Below are 17549 nucleotides of genomic sequence, written 5' to 3' on the forward strand. Positions count from 1 at the left end.
ACCCCAATTGCCTATAAGCAAAAAAAAAAAAAAGAAAAGAAAGGAAAAAAAAGAAAAAAATCATCATAAACTTGTTCCTACTACCAGCTCAACTACTCTTGTAGAATTGAGGGCTCACCTTTGAGAAGTTAATTCTCCGTTTTTGCTAAGGCTTGAAAGTTACTGGTTTACTAAATATCACTCTGGTAAGCCAAGGGCGAATTTCTCCCTAAAGTAAGCAATGTATTTCACAGAAACTGTTTATCAGCAGGGTGAGGATCCTCACTCAGGGTCGCCTCCATTCCATCAAAGAATGAGAGCTGATATCCCAAAGAGATCATACAAATGGGGAAAGGACCCACACGTATAAAAATATTGATAGCAGCTTTTTGTGGTGGCAAAGAATGGGAAATTGAGAGGATGCCCATCAATTGGGGAATGGCTGAGCAAGTTGTGGTATATGAATGTAATGGAATACTATTGTGCTATAAGAAATGATGAACAGGCTGACTTCAGAAAAACTTGGAGAGACTTGTGTGGTCTGATGCTGAGTGAAGTGAGCACAACCAAGAGAACGTTGTACACAATAACAGCCACATTGTGCAATGACTAATATTGATAAACTTAACCCTTCCCAACAATACAAGGATCTAAGACATCTCCAGAGGCCTCATGATGGAAAATGCTATCCACATCCAAAGAAAGAACTATGGAAGTTGAATTGCTATTTTTTCTCTTCTGTTGAGTTTTGTTTCCTCTTTCTGGTGGTTCCTCCTATTGGTTTTAATTCTTCCTTACAACATCACTAATGTTAAAATATGTTTAATAGGAATGTAAATGTATAGTCTATATCAGACTGTGCGCCATCTTGGGGAGGGTGGTGGGGAGGAAGAGGGAGAAAAATTTTCAACTCAAAAGCATATGGAAGTGATTGCTGATAAATCAAAATAAATTAATAAAATTTAAAAAAATTTAAAAAAAAAAGAATGAGAGCTGGGAGGGCCCTAAGAGACTCTGGACTATTGGCCAAGATTGTGCAGCCCATACAAGCACAATCAGAATTTGAACCCAAGGCCTCTCAGGCCACACCCAAGAGCTCTTTCAAATACCACCAGGCTGTCTTGATTTACCCTCTTTCCCCAAATACTTGCAGAAGAATTCAGATGACCTTGTTAAATCTTAGAGGACACAGAGGCTTGCGAGCTGCTACCTCTACCGACAGGGGTGGCCACCGCGGCTGGGTGGTTGCATTCTTTGTCCCTGGGTCCCCAGCCGGGACCTGCACAGAGTACGTGCTTAATGCACTGACTGATCAGGAAGTGAAAAGGAACTTGGGACCCAGGTTCCACCTACATCTCCCACATGAGCACACCTCAGGGCATGGAATACAAACCAAGCTAACAGCTGATTACTCATGCCCGGTATAAACGCATGTTGACCCCAACAGACAATTCTTCTTTTCTCTCCATATGTGACAATGTGCCCTTAAGTATGAAAAGACCAGCTCACTGGGAAAATGAGAACAGTGCATGGCAAACCCAAATAACATACCATTATATTCTTTTTGAATAAACCTTTCTAAGCTGGCCAAAATTTGCTCCCTGCTTTGTTGTTCAGAAAATGGAGGTGATAATTCATCTAAGGAGGAAAGAAAAAGAAGAGTGAAAAATGATGAAATATCATCATGCATTTGATTTTTCAACCAAAACCTCTTCTATGTTCCTCTCTTTCTTCATTATTGTGATGAATATTTAGGGGAAGGGGCAGCAGAGAAGTTTCTTACAGACTCTCCGTTTCCTGTCCTGCCAACTGTCTCTACTGTCCTCACGTGACACCCAAACTGACCTCTTCCCATTCTCAATGCGGGCCCTCCTCTCTGCAGCCAGGCCTGACACTTACCTGTCCCCCAACCAGAGCGGGACAGATGGTTCCTGCCTATTGTCCAAGCCACTGCAAGGAGAATGCCTTCCCCCTTTTCCTTCAAGGGCAAGAACCGAAGGTTTACCCTTCCCTGAAGTCTTCCTTGCTCAACAACCCTCCAACCTTCAATGGCTTTCCTCTTCCCTGAATCCCTAACAGCATTCTTGAGTGGATCCCACAATTTAACTATCTTTTGTCATTGGCATTATTCTCTGGTTCTTCTCCTCAAGCTAGACAGTAAATTCTTTCAAAAGAAGAAACTTTTTCCTTGCTTTCTCTGATAGCACTCACACAAGAGGAACTTAAGTCTCCTACATATCTGTTGATTAATGGATGGATGCACAAAGATGGACCTGATTAATCTCTGGCGGTTTCCTATCTGTCAGTGTACGGCTGCCAAGCTGGACTACCAGGCATCTCTCCAGCCCACAAACAACAACTTATACTCATCACCAAACTTGACACAAGCTACTACCGAAACAAACAGGAGGGACAAAGTCAGGTTCTAGGCACTAACTCAGTTCTAGTCGTTTCCTGTAAAAACGTACTCACCAAAGCATTTTTTACACACTAGATCAAGTATATCCCGAAATCGGTATGTCATTGGTGGGAGCGGTTTGAGATCAATTTTCTTGAAATCATCTGGACAGTCATTTTTGGAATGCCCGTCTCGCTTGCAGATGCTGCATACTATAGTTGGAGGCTAAAGAGAAAACACACACACACAAAAAAGAAGAAAAGCTACTAAGCCTTTGGAATATCACTTCCCAGCCACTGGAATTCCTTGTAGATGGGTCCAAAGCATGTACACTTCAGGTCTGATTAACTGTGCTAAACAGCTGAGGAAAACCTATGTGATTAAGAATCAGAACGGACAAAAAAAAAAACTCCCTTGAGCCAACAACTTCCATCTCCTTTTTTTCAAAGCTGCTGATAGATGAATAGTGAAATGTGTATTAAGTAACTAAATGACCCAAAAAAGGGTCCAGAAAAATAGTATTTTAAAAAAAATCAGAGGGCATGGATAATTCAAATGTTTATTTACCCCCAATAAACAGCTGATCAAGCAACCACCTGAAGTAAAAAGCCACTGTCTAGAACATTCTAGCAACTAATGAAATAGATTAATTTTAAGTAATGCGCTTCTCATGATATCATCCTTTGTAGTGAAAGGTCTAGTGAGGAAAGAGGGCCAAGGCACACAGTACCCAACTGCCACCTTCTCTGAGACTCAGGCAATAGGCTGGTGAATAAAAATGCAAACACTGTAGCCCCTCCCCACCAAAGTAAATCGTAGTAGTAGTAGTAGTAGTAGTAGTAGTAGTAGTAGTAGTAGAAGAAATAATAATAATAATGATGATAACAGCAGCTGACATATAGTGCTTACCATGTGCTTGGCACTGTGCTAAGCGTTTATACACTTACAGTTAAATAAGAGATTTCTATCCTTCTGTCCTCCTTCCTCAAGCAATCCATCCTTCGTCACTGCACTCCACGTGGTGCTCAAGGATGAAGGCAGAAAAGTTTAACAGTTTGTCCCTAGACAATCATGTTCTTGTTTTCCTTAATAATCTATTTAGCTTACGTGATGTCTATTTCATCACACAGAAATCAGAGCTCACATCCATTGTATTTTAGTTACATATACAGCATATGGAGTAATCTGACCTGGTAAAAATACTACGCACCTTTACTTTGTCACTAAAATACTACGCACCTTTACTTTGTCACTTAAGAGTTTAAATGCCTTTGAAAATTTAGTGCATGTAAGGCAAATTAATAAGACAGAGGGCCCATAAACCACAGAAGCCCCAGGTAACTGGGAGGTACAGCAGCCCAGTGAGCTCCCCATAGCAAGACATGGAAATGGTGGTGTGAATATAGAATCAAGTCATCATTTCACCCACAAACCAGGCTGTTCCTGCCCCAGGTGTTCCTGCGCCTTCCAGGAAAATCACACTCAGAGAAGCGTATTTCCCATGGCATGACAGATTCTCTTTGGCCAGAAGATACAAGGATCATTTTCACAAGGCTCAATTTCAAGTTTTTTACAAATTTAAACCTCCGTGCCAAAGGAGGCCAACTTCCTGATTTTATAAATGAAGAAATAATAACGTATTTGTCTTTCTCCTTTCCCTACCCACCTTTTACCTCCCCCCTTACATGACCCTATGCTTCATCTGCACTGTGACCTCACAATCCCTTGACCCCTCAGTTCTCTCCCTGAGGCCAACTCCCCTGCACCAGCCACTCTCTCCTCCCATCTCGACCCCCTGGTGAACCAGCTCAACTCGACACTGTCCTCTTGAGGCCCTGGCCTCTTGTGCCCTTCCACGCTACAGATTTATGTTAAGCAACCTCAAATGGGCCCTCCCTGCTGCCCGGCAAGCCTACTATTCCTCCCTTGTCAACGTACTCTCCCACTCCCCCCAGCTCTTCCAAACTTCTCATCCCTCCTCAAACCTCCTATAGCTTCATCTCTCTCCACTCTCTCAATGGAGAACCTTGCCTTAGATTTTAAAGAAGAGACAGCGGTCGTGAGCTCCTTCTCCCATCATCGGGTGCCTTCTTTCTGCCCCTCTCTCCTCCTTCACCCCACTCTCAGACAAAGAGAGTGTCTCTTACCAAAGCTAACCTTTCTACCTGGCACAAGTAACCTCATTCCATCCCGTTCCAACAGATCACCCTCTCTAGCAGCCCTACTTTCTCACTTACCTTCAATGTCTCCTTTCCCACTGCTTACACATATGCTCATGTCTCCCCCACCAACTCTCAATCCTACGGAGCAGACTCTGCCTTTGGTAGCTTCACCTCCTGGAAAGGGGCATTTGCAACCAGTGCCTCCACTCTCTTCTCCCACTTTCTCTTCTTAAGCCTTTACGACCTGGCTTCTGACCACGTGATTCTGCCCAAACTGCTGTGTCTAAGGTTAAGAACACTCTCTTACCCTCGTCTTTCTCCTTGACCTCTCTTGATCACTCTCTCCTCCTTGATACTCTCTTTTGAACCTCCCCTCCTCCACTCTCCTCCTCCCTCTCTAATCGCTCCTTCTCTGGCCCCAGGTGGATCCTCATCCAGGTCATGCTCTCTAACCAGGAATGTTCCTCCAGGATCTTTCTTGGGCCCTCTTCTCTTCTCCCTCCACACCACTTCACCTGGTGATCTCATCAGCTCCTGTGGATTTAATGACCACCTCGATGCGATGATTCTCAAATCTACCTTTCCTGCCCCAACCTCTCTGCAGACCACCAATCTCTATCTGCTTTTCAGACATCTCCAACTGGATGTCCAGCGCACATCTTAAAGTCATTATGTTCAAAACCGAAACTGTTCTCTCTCCCCCTAAAGCCTCCCCCCTCCTTCTAGCTTTCCTTTCACTGTAGAGGGCACCACCCTCCTCTCAGACCCTAGGACTCAGCCTGGATTTCTCCTCTCTCACCCCCTCCATATACATCTAAGCTGCTGCCATGGCCTGCTGACTTCACCTCTGCAGCATCTCTCCTCTGACACTGCCCCCACCCTGTTACAGGCCCTCATCACCTCAGGCCTAGACTAATCTTGATTCCAGCGTCCTTCCTCTTCCTTTTCTATCTATCCTGCATACAGCTGGCTTTGTAGATATTTGTTTACACGTTGGTGCCCTCATTAGACTGTAAGCTCCCTGAGGGCAGGGACTGTCTTTTGCCTCTTTTTGTATCCCCAGAACTTAGAATAGTGCCTAGCACATAGTAGATGATTAATGAATGAGTGAATGGGAATAAAAGCAGTAGTACTACAGAATGAGCTGATTCAAAAAGTTTTCCTTTCAACAGGATGTCCTAGGCACTGAGCAAGTTTCTGATGACAGAATTTATTTCTATTATTATTATTATTTTTTTTGATGACAGAATTTATGACTGGGTCACACCATCATAAATTTAAGGTTGACAGGTCCCTGGAAGGCCATCTAGCCTAATTCCTTCATTTTACAGATGAGGAAACTCACCTGTGCCCAGAGACACTGACTTGCCTGGGATCCCACCGAGACAGGATTTGGACGGGTTGGGGGTGGAGGTCTTCCTCAACTCTAAGCACAATCTATCTGGGTGCCATGCACTGGTAAGGCAATCGATGATTACATTCATTTTATGCTGGGCATTTCATTTTTAAGACTATCCCTTTTCAAGGATTGCCCCTTTTTCACTGAGAGAAAAATGGAGGCATTTATAATTGGGCCAGTTTGAGACACACTTAAACCCAAGCAGTCACTCGGTATAAAAGATAAGATTCGACTATCCAAAGTTTTGCTTCCTTGTTTTGTCCCCCCCCAAACGCCCATTTTGGGGGTGTGACCGTCCATAAAACAACAAAATCATTAAGTGCTTTGAGAATATGCAAGATTCTTTATGATAAACGACAAATCATGCCAAACACGGAGGATGAGGACAACGCTGGGGGCTGCGTGATTTTTTCACGTTGAGCGCCATGAGACTCACTGATTCAGTTCTCTGGGACAGGGGAAAGGGAAGCCAGTGGCTTGTACTGAAACCTGCTTTAGAACTTACAGTGACAAAATGACTTCTTTGTTTTTAAGAAGCAGCTATCAGCCGAAATGCAAATAGCAGGGGACTCGTTGGTCAGATAAGTGAACAGAAACAAGGAAATACGGCTCCAATGGTACCACCATGGAAAAATGTGAACGCTTAGGGATGTATGAAACACCAAGGGAGCTACGCACTAGGCCAAATGATCACTGAGTAGGTGAGAGAACGGGTCCTACCTTGCCAGAAGTCAAAATAAACTTATCAAACACGTAATGCATTTCTGGAGGGCAGAGCTGGTCTTCGTCTTTAAGGTCACAAGCTTCTGCCGGAGCTTGGCAGTGGGGAGAGGTAGCTGATGAGTCAGTGCCAGGGCCCGGAGTCGGCTGCAGAGATGGTGTTTCCACATCTGACCTGCAGGGGGTCCCCTCCAGTTCATTAATGGCGTCTGGGTCAGGTGACCTATGCTCGGGGCAGGTACACTGGCCACCGGCCTCCTCTTTCGAACGAGGCTCCGGAGGCTCCAAGTCACGCTGCTCGTCCAGAGATTTTGGCTCCGATTCGTCACCGTCGCTAGGAGTCCAAGGTTCCCGAGCGTCCTCGTCATAACTGGAGTCGGCCGCGTCCAGCTGCTTTGCTGGGTCTTCGTCCTTCCTGCCTCTCTGGGACGCACACTCCATCTCGTCACATTCCTCAGACTGACAAACGTGTGCAACACCCCTACTTTCTGGCTTGGTCTTCTCTACGCTTTCCCCTTGGAGAGGGCAGCCACTGGGGCCCACGTCTCCAGACTTCGCAGGCTTCTTGTTGCTCATTTTCCCCCTCTCCTTCTTCCTGGAATCCACCTTAGACTTATTCCCGTCTTTACTCTGAGGACAAGCAAAATATTTATAGGCTGTCCTGAACCTCTCCAGGATATATTCAAACACCATCTGGCTATTCAAACTCCGTGCAACATTCCTCTTGAGTGCAAAAGGGTCTAGTGGAAAAGAAAAAGGCCAGCATGTTAATACACGTTTCTAAAATGCACTTAAAAATCCATGCCTTAGCTCTTAACTCTACGTCTTTCATCTCAAAGCAAGGCCTGGTCCCGTCCTCACGGAGCAATGACCACAGACAAAGGACAATGAACCGTGCAGGCAGAACAAAGCGATGCTCATTTCAGGAGGGGCCCGGAGGAGCTGGGAAGCACCTCGCTAGGCTCGGGGCCTGCCGGCTTTGGAGTCGGACGACTTGGGTTTGAATCCTGCCTTTGCTAGGCACTAAGCTGTGTGACCGCAGATAAGTCACTTCCCTCAAGTCCCGTCATGAGCAAAATGAAAGGGGCGCTCTAAGGCGACCTGTAACGCGCCTTTCAGCTCTACACCTATGATCCGTCCTATGGGACGGCATTGGAACCGAGTCTTGGAGAGATGGAAGACGGAACAACACTGTCACAAAGGACCAAGAGGTGAGGGAAGGGGGTGGAACCACTGGCTGAGGAAAAAGGCAGGCAGGGCATCCAGAATGAGGTAAAATTTATGACAGAAAAAGAAGCAAGAATCTTAGTAGAAATTATGGGAAAAAACCGATGAAGGGCTACCACCAGATTGTAAAATAGGGTATAAGCAGCATTTGTTTAGTGCTGGACAAAAAGAAGAAACAAGTCAAGGAAACAGAGCAAAGGACCCCAAACCAAGGCCAAATGAATGAGACGGATCCTGCTGTTGGAGGACCCAAGAGAAAGGAACGTGGATCCCACTGTGGTGAAAGAGGAGTTCAGTCACACTTTATAAAACAGACTCATTGTGAGAAATTCTCAAAATTTCAGCCATCTAAAATTTTTCCTAAGACAGCCTTAGGATGAAAATTATTAGAAAAAGAATGGCATTTATCCATTGCAAGTAGCATAAAAAGTCATCAAATGATTGGGAAAATCATTATATGGATTGGGAGGAACAGCTCAACAAACTGTTATGTGATATAATGCAATAGAAAATAACGAGTTATATGTTACATAATTAAACACAGACTAGATGTAGCAGTATATTATATAACTATATATTCCATAAGGAACAGCAAAAAAGAAAAAGAGGAATTTTCAGAAATAGAGAAGCTGTGTGTGACTTGATATAGAGCCAAAGAAGTAACAAGAATAATACAAGAGAAAAGTAAATGAAGAAAACACTGACACAAAGACCACTGATTTCAGGTGACCATGCTTCCTGCCTCTCTGTAGACAGGTGGGGGACCATGCGGGGGTGTGCCACATGTACACACTCCGTGTCAGGGACAAGCTCCATATGGGCTAACTTTGCCTATCTGTTAGTGTATGGGAGGTAGCATGGAGGAACTTTATGGGGAACTGGTGTAAAAAACAAAATGTATCCAAAAAGCAGTTACTAAAGAATAAAGCAGGGGGCAGCTAGATGGCACAGTGGATAGAGCACCAGCCCTGAAGTCAGGAGGACCTGAGTTCAAATCGGGCCTCACTAGCTGTGTGACCCTGGGCAAGTCACTTAATCCCAATTGCCTAAAAAAAAAAAAAAGCATTTTAGACAACAAAAACAGTGCATCTGAAATAAAACATATGGGGAGGGGGAATGTGGTAAATGCTTCTGATAACGTGACATTTGGAACGAATATGAATTGATAAGCGATAACCACTCCTCAGAACAGAATTCTTGGGGGGAGCGGAACAAATTGTTCATCACAATTTGAAAAACTGTTCCAGTTCTCCGACAGTCAGAGAAAGGCCAGGAAAAACTGCTGAGGTACTTGCTCTCCACACGCCCACCCACCTGGCAAAGACCATTCATGCTGAAATGCCATGAACAACCCATGTCCTGGGTTATGGCCTAAGAAAGCTGCCTGAGGCTTGGGAAGATTTAGCAGTCACACAGCTAGCAAGTTTAAGCTGGGACCAGGTCCAGTACTCTACCTCCCAAAAGATAGTTTAGGGGGCAGCCAGGTGGCGCAGTGGAGTCAGGAAGTTCTGAGTTCAAATCTGCCCTCAGACACTTGACACTTACTAGCTGTGGGACCCCGGACAAGTCACTTCACCCCAACTGCTTCACCAAAAAGCAAATTTAAAAAAAAAGTTTAAAGACAATAAGATTTAACATGGGTGGGGCTGTGGGGAAAAAGCTATCCTATCACACTGTTAGTGTAATTGTGAGTTGGTACAATCTGTCAATAAACAATAACTCATAAAAAACAGACACACAATGTGACCAGAACTGATGTTCCAAGGATGCTATTAAAAGGGGAAAAACAACCTCTCTATACAAAATCATTTGCAGCCACTTTATTTGTTAACAATGGAAAAAAGGAAACACCCAGATGCCCAAGACTATGGAATGGCTGAAGTGTGGCATGTTAACATAATGGAATATTATTTCATCATAAAAATGACATAAGAAGAAGACAAAGAAATATGAAGCGGTTCTAAGAAAACAAGTCAGGATGACGATACACACAGCGACTACTGGCTATGCCAAAACAGCAACAAAATCTTACAAGTTTGATGGGAAAGAGATTAGAAAGAAGCACAAAGAAGAAAAAAGTTATTTTGCAAATAGTTCTTTAATTAAAATGTGAAATGTTCAGGGTTTAAGGTTTTATTTGGGATTTTATTTGTTATTTGTTAAGATTATTACTTTTAAAAGAAAACGCTGCCTGGGATGGTGGACTCTTGAGAAATGACACATAGGACCACTGATCTCATTAGAGATTCCCTGTAGTCCTTCCCCCAACCTTCTTTTAAGCCTTCAGTACTCAAGATTCCTAGAGTGAGTATCACTGATGAAACCAAACTGACAAGAGATTAATCAAACAGAAGACTGACAACAAACAAGGCAGGCCGGCCTCGGGTTGTGGGCAGATGAAAAGCTGACCCACAGCCTCCATTTATACCACATCACAGTTAGGCCCGCAGGAGGTGAGGCTGCAGAGGGCAGCCTTGGAGGTCATCTGGCTTAACACCCTCATTTTACCAATAAAGAAACCGAGTCTCTGAGAGAGGAGGTGACTTGCCCACGGTCCCAGAGCCCAGGGCTCTTTCCACTGCATCCCTTTTTTACAACCTATGCCACTATCAGAGGCACTGGTTCCATGATGGATGAAAGAGTTTTCCAAAATCCTGAGGGCTAGAGTGTCGTCGATGCACAGTCAGTGTGGTCAACATACACTACACTTGAATTAGTGTTACTATTATTGTTAATATCTGCAAAGCTTGTACCATGCACATGCTCCAGAAAATGAACGGCAATCCACCCACACTGGCGATCTAGTGCTGGCGCTGGAAGAGGAGTGTTTCAACCCCAGCACTTGCTGTGCGACTTGGGGAGTGCCACCCCCTTCCTGGGCCCCCGTTCCCTCATCTCCAAATTAGCCAAGTTAGCCATAAAGTCCCTTCCAATGCTAATTTCTATGACCTCATATAGATTTTGAAAGAAGTAACCTTACTTCCACTTACTTCTCCAGAAACACCACACTTATGAACAGAATGGAGAAAAGTTAGGGATTAAGGGTTGTTTTTAAAACCTGAAGATAAATAACAGCCTCCCCAAAAATGATGATCAAAAGACAGGATGAGGGGGCAGCTAGGTGGCGCAGTGGATAGAGCACCGGCCCTGGATTCAGGAGGACCTGAGTTCAAATCCGACCTCAGACACGTAACACTTACTAGCTGTGTGACCTCGGGCAAGTCACTTAACCCCATTGCCTAGCCAAAACAAAACAAAACAAACAAACAAACAAACAAAAAAAGACAGGATGAACTTTCCCAGGCTCAGGGGAATAAAAGAATCTGGGAAGAGACCTCCGGTCTTGGCAACTGAGACGAAATCTTCCTGAGCTCAGTATTGAAGCTCAGAGATTCCTGACAATTCTTGTTGTTCGTTTTTCTCCTTCCCGATTCTCTATTCTGGTTACAAAAGGGGAGAAAGTATAGGGCAAAGGGTTCAGAGCAACACAGTGCCATAGAGGGAGCACCGGACTGAACAAGCAGCTGGCCTGAGTCACCAGCCAACCACCTCAGCTCTGATCTCAGTTTCTTTATCTCGAACATGGGGCCAATAATACTTCTATTACCTAATGATTGTTTGTGAGGAAAGCCCTTTATAAACATTAAAATGCTCTCTAAGAGGGAGCCTCATGCTGCAATAATTAAATATTTCCTCTACGAGAGAACACGTGGGAAGCTCGTCAGGATCTGTGTGAATGGGTGACCAAGTGCAGAAGGGCAGCAGCGGATGCCAGCCTAACCGTGAGGAAGTGTAGGGCTCTGTTAAAGTAGGCAAACAGCTACCAGACTGCACTCCGTCTTGGGGAGGGAGGGGGAGAAGATCTAAAACTCAAAAGCTTACAGAAGTGAATGTTGAAGACTAAAAATAAATAAATTAATTAAAAAAAATAAAATAGGCAGAGGGAAAAAAATGCTTAAAATGATGGAGCATGATTCACATTCCTGCTCTAAGTAAGTCTGGAGAAATTTTCTGGAGTTCAAACTTCTGAATGCAGACTTTTGAAGGTGTTCTAGTACTTTCTGCCTAAGGACTTCAAGTTTTCATTGTGTTGTTGATACTGTACTCTTCTGGGTTAACATCAAGTGCTATTTTTCTATGTCTAAGTCAGTCACATTTAACAAATATTTTGTCAACTATTTAGGTAGACAATCAAAGAGTAAGAGAAAATGAAACAAATGAATTCAACCAGACAAATTCAACAAATCTTGAAAAGACTTCATGTTTTAAAATAGCTTCACAAAATCCTTGCACTGAAAGAGCTCCTAGAGTTCTAGTCCAACACCCTTCATCTCATAATTTAGGAAACTGAGGCCTAGAAAAGGCAAGTGATTTCACCAAATGTTGAGCACTTGAGAATGCTGGCTGAACCCTGACAGCCTGCATTTCCTTGGAGTTTGCAGGCTTTTCACTGCAGTCTATAAGGTAAAGAGTAAATTTTCTCAGTTTGCAGAGGAGAAACTGAGGTTCCAAAAGGAAGTGACTGGCTCATGGGGACACAGCTGCTAAGGCAGTACTCAAACCCAACTCATTCGATCGACCTCCACTACACCCACTCTCCTATTAGAGAGAACGAGTCTAGGAGAAAGCCAGGCACTTTGCAGGCAGGAGAGTTCTGCAAGAGCAGCAGAGTATGAGGCCTAGGCTCCAGGCCTCAGGCACCATCAGCACCCCATCACCACCATCATTTTGGTTGGGACCTGTGACGTCACTGATGTCGAGAGCTCGCGGTGCACAAACTCTCTCCACCAATGCAGACTGGCCACTCACCGCTACAACACGTCGATTATTTCTAGGTATGGAGAGTGTACAAATTATATCTGTGTGACCTTGAGCAGAACATTGCCCAACTCCAGCGTAAGGTGCGCTCATCTGTAAAATGGGTAACTTTCAGACACAAAGCACCACAACTGTGTGTGAGACCTCCCTGGGTCGTCACATGTTAAATAAACTGATGAAAACATGAAATGGTGACCTCGTGGCACACAAAGCATCGCACAGAAACTGAGGAATTCATAATGCTGCATTAGAAACAGACGAGAAGTGACACAGAAATGAATACTTTCTAAATGAAATAACACACATCATCCCACCTTCAATGGCTATTCGCCTTTTAGGCCAGTTTTTGTTCTCTCGTGTTAAGAGTTCTTGTACCCGTACGCTTATGACATATTCCTCCAAAGCAAACTCCAGTGTGTAAAACTTTAACAGCTCTAACCATAATTGTCCCAGGGATACCTGATTTGGTATTTCCAACGCTAACGGAGACTGGAAGAGAAAAGATATTTGTTGTCACATAAGCCTGGCTGCAATGCATACTTTGACACTCCAGAAAAGGCTGAGAGCCCCACGGTCATGGATGGGTGCCCCTGAATGTCTGAAGGACACATCTGGCGGTTCCTCTAGGGAGGATTTATGGGAAACCACTGGCAAAAACTGCATTGGATGGGAAGGCACAGAAGGCTTGCAACGTGGTGCCTGATACTGTCTCTGTCACTAATTCGCTGTTACTGGAGGGTGTACCCAAGCCAAGGAAATTACGGCTCTTAGAACAGTGGCTAATTTAAAGGAAATCCATGCTTAAAAGACAAATCCAAACCCAAAGTCAGGAACCCTTCGGAAATCACCTTACGTATCCCTCAGGACTTAGAAAGCCTAGCCATGGCAGAGCAGGCAGGAGCAGGCACCCCCAAGCCACACAGATGCGGGAAGGGCTCACCTTGCCGTGTCTCTCCTTGGTAGCACCGCTCTGGGGGTCTGTTTCCGAGCTGCTGGGCTTCTTGGCACCACTTCTCTGATCAGCTTTTGCTTTACTTTCGGAGGCACCTGAGTTCTTCCCGGGCCCACTAGGCATAGGTTTGTATTCCCACTTCACAAACTTCTCATCTTCGATGCCCTTCAGCTGGTGGTCATCAACTCGTTTTGAGTCAAAACCTTCAATCTGGAACAGAAGTATTCCACACTGGTCAAGGCAAGTCATTAAAAACATCAGCCTAACAGAAAAAACGAAATTTTACCTTTCAAAGAAAAAAGTCTGCAAATGAGTGCATTTCACTGACCAGCGCAGCACCTATTCATTTGGGAACATTTATTATGGGCAGAGCTTTGGGCCAGTGACTTTTAGGAAGATTCAAAGTTTAGATAAAATCCCTGCCTGCCTTCACAGAGCTTACAGACTAGGAGTGGAAAAAAGACAGACATAAACAATCTACCCTATGAAACCCATTGTACTGAGAAGCAACTTCCTGAAGGAGGTGGGCCAGCTTTGGGGCACATCTTTGCCCTGAAGCCCACACTCACAATCAGGGAACCACAGCACAGAAGAAAAACCTCACAGAGCTGCACACTCCAAAAAATCCACCTCCTAAATTTGATCTTGAACTCTGAAGAATCCTGATTAAATCTGTCCTGAAGACAACACATCCCTTACAACCCTGTTTCCACCGGAGGCCCTTCCTTTGCCCATTATCCTTGACCTCCCAGGGCCAGGAGGAGGAGGAGGAAGAGAAGGAAGAGGAGGAAGAGGTATATGCTCTGTTCCAAACTGCCCCTTCAAGGCCAGTCTTCCACCACCCCACTTCATGGCCTGAAGGTTTGTTCAAGGTCCTTAAAATCTACTGGCACCTCACTCTTCCCATCCTCGTCAGCATCACCCACTAACAGCTAGTTTTTAGTCAATGATTCTAGCACTTTCCTCCTCTCCATCCTATGCCCTGACCATCACCCTTGAGGATTTCCAGTTATACTGACAATCCCTCTGACAAACTGAAGACATGATTCCTCAACTTCTCCAACTACAACAAATTCCCTCTATCCCATTTCAACCACATGCTGACCTTCAACCCTGTAACCCCTCAAGATCGCCCTCATTTCCAAGATCCAGAATTTCAAATTTCTACTCTTTGAGCACCATCTTGTTTCCTTTTGCTTCTTTTCTACTAAGAGTCCTCTGTCCGCTGAGTGTGTATGCTCTTTGGTCCCCTGAACTGTCCCTATGCCCCCAAGTTCATCACCCCTCCATGATTTATTCCCAACTCTGTCTCTCTAGCTGACATTAGCCTAATGTCCCTCTTTTGCTTTCCCTACCAGGCACCTGTGGCTGTTGGTCAACTGTCATCTGGCTACTCCACTGTCCTATTTCTGAGTCTGGTCAGAGGATAAATTTACAACCAGAACTAATGGTCCCAAGCTTCTGCCACACATTTCTGCCATCTTGACAAGGATCCTAAATCAGAACTATTTTTTTTTCTCCTCTATCTCCTTGCTCTTCTGACATTACCAATTATTTGTCTGTGACACCACCATTCACCTCCTCTCCTATGTTGTTGCCCTTGGAGTTCCCTTTGACCTGGCCACTCCCTGGATTCCCTTGTCCCATTACCAGGTGCTGCTGATTCTTTCCACCTTCACAACATCTCCAACCCACCTCCATTTTCATTTCCTCTATGACCACTGTCATCACCTGACAATGGGCCCTCATCACTATCCCCACCTAGCCTGCTGCAATGATCTCCTAAGAGATCTTTCTGCCTCCTTTCTCTCCCTGTTCTTGTCTTTCAGCCTTTACACTACTGCCAGAATACATCTTTTTTATGGACCGATCTGGTCTCACCACTCCTTTAGAGAAGTGACTCTTCATCTTTTTTGGGTCATGGACTCCTTGGGCAGTCTGGGGAATTCTACTGACCCTGTCTCAGAATCAGGTTTTCAAATAATTGATAGATGTGCTAAATTTCAGTTAATGAAAATAAACGTGCAATTTCCCCCCCCAATCCAAGCTCATGGAACTTCCTGAAATCTATCTATGGAGCTATTGGTTAGAACCAACATTAACCCACAGGTTAAGAACTGTTCTAGCTCAGGATCTCTGATAGACATCTTCTACCACCTAAACTCCTTCATGCCTCTCCACAGGATGGTGCTGCCCCACATTATCTCACACATTCTATATTTCCACCACAAAGCTAGGCTGCAGGTGCAGTGAGTAGAGCACTCAGCTGCTCACCAGCTGTGTGCCCCAGGGCACACCTAACCTCTTCCTGCTTCAGTTTTTTCATCTGTGAAATGGGGATACCGCCACCCCTGCTTCTCAGTACTGTTGGGAGGATCCAATGAAGTTGTGTTTGTAAAGCGCTCTCATTACTTTTGCCCTCCCTACTGGACTGTAACCTCTGATGGCAAAGATTCCTCTCTCCATACTCCAATCTTCCCTGGCACTAAGAAAAGAATGGTGCCCACAGTAAATGGTTTGTAGCCACCACATGAGGGGCAGGGCTGGCGAAGGGGTGTGTCTGTGGAGAATAAGCACATATTGAGGCAGTATGGTCAGGACCATCTCTCTAGACACAGACAAGAAAGTGTGCACACTTACCCAACTGCCTAAATAGGAAGGAAGAAGAGGGGGCTTTCTTTGTTGAAGAAAAAACATCACCATTAAAGCAAAAGAGTATGAAGGGATCCCCCCTTCAGCCTGGCAGTCAATATGGCATAACTGCAAAACAAAAAAAGGGAAATTAACACCACTTAAAACTTTTACTCAGAAAAAAATAAGCTCTGGAATGCTTGCCCAGAGGAACTTGGAAAATGTACACTAGAACATAGTAAACTCCCATTTATCCAGAATGAAAGAGAAACAATGTGTTGAGAAGGGAGCCCTGGCCCTAGAACCTAAAGACTTGGTCTCAAGCCTTCTGGCCACTCACTAGCTGGTGACCTCAGGATCCCATTTTTGAAAGGGAGCAGTAACACTCAGGGTGTCTATACCTCCCACAGGTGCTGTGAGGACCGAGTGAGAAAATACACATAGACGTGAGCAATTCTTATCAGGGACAGGGTATTCCAATTCTCAGCATACTCTAGTTAACAGAGAGTTACTACCCAGTTGTCTACAGGTACACAAACACATCCAGGTATATATCTCTCTAGCCTCTGCTAATGTTCTGCTCATCATGACCTCTCATGACGCTGAGGGGGTTCTAGGTTCTAGGTTCTGCTAATGGGACCCAGAAGAACTGGTAGAGCCTCCTTCCCGGCCACAAAGCTCTGAGGGTGGCCCAAAAGGCTGACTGTATGCCTGTCACCTGAGGACGGTAGAGAGGCTCATTGTCCTAGGGTTGGAAACCAGGTTATTAACTATTTTTGGCCACAGCAATTGATGAAACTACTGAATGAGGCATGAAGGGGTGGAGATTCAGAACTGGCAGGGGCATCACCCATAAAGATGAAGTTGTGGCTCCTTGAAGGAACTACCTGTATTTACTGTATAGGTGTTATTGTTCAGTCATTTCAGTCGTGTTAGACTGTTGGTGACCCCATTTGGGGTTTTCTTGGCAAAGATACTGGACTGGTTTGCCATTTTCTTCTACAGCTTATTTTACAGATGAGGAAACTGAGGCAAACTGGGTGAAGGTTTGTCCAAGGTCCAAGGTCACACAGCTGGTAAGTGTCTGAGGCAGGAGTTGAACTCAGTTGAAGTCAACTGAGCCACCTAGCTGCCCCATTTACTGTACACTGATGAACTACTTTCAAGAATTATACGCTTGGAGACCTGGAAAGCCTTACGCGGACCGGTGCTGAGTGAAGGGAGCAGAGCCCGGAGGACGCTGCGCACAGTAACAGCCGCACT

The 17549-nt window shown here is 44.8% G+C and overlaps 1 protein-coding gene across 7 annotated transcripts in view; it reads right to left on the reverse strand.

The window, feature by feature from the left end:
• Positions 1–17549, reverse strand: part of TUT4 (terminal uridylyl transferase 4) — a 70175-nt gene that overhangs the window by 18934 nt on the left and 33692 nt on the right. For all 7 annotated transcript variants that reach the window (XM_020987780.2, XM_020987784.2, XM_020987783.2 and 4 more), the window contains 6 exons: positions 16296–16415; positions 13644–13865; positions 13018–13192; positions 6659–7398; positions 2452–2602; positions 1531–1617 (listed from right to left, as the gene is read on the reverse strand). In XM_020987780.2, coding sequence (XP_020843439.1) covers positions 1531–1617; positions 2452–2602; positions 6659–7398; positions 13018–13192; positions 13644–13865; positions 16296–16415 — 1495 coding nt within the window. The remainder of the gene's footprint in view (positions 1–1530; positions 1618–2451; positions 2603–6658; positions 7399–13017; positions 13193–13643; positions 13866–16295; positions 16416–17549) is intronic.

The sequence above is a fragment of the Phascolarctos cinereus genome, unplaced genomic scaffold (genome assembly GCF_003287225.1).
Source record: "Phascolarctos cinereus isolate Bilbo 61053 unplaced genomic scaffold, phaCin_HiC Scaffold_5;HRSCAF=322, whole genome shotgun sequence".
Taxonomy (NCBI): Eukaryota; Metazoa; Chordata; class Mammalia; order Diprotodontia; family Phascolarctidae; genus Phascolarctos; species Phascolarctos cinereus.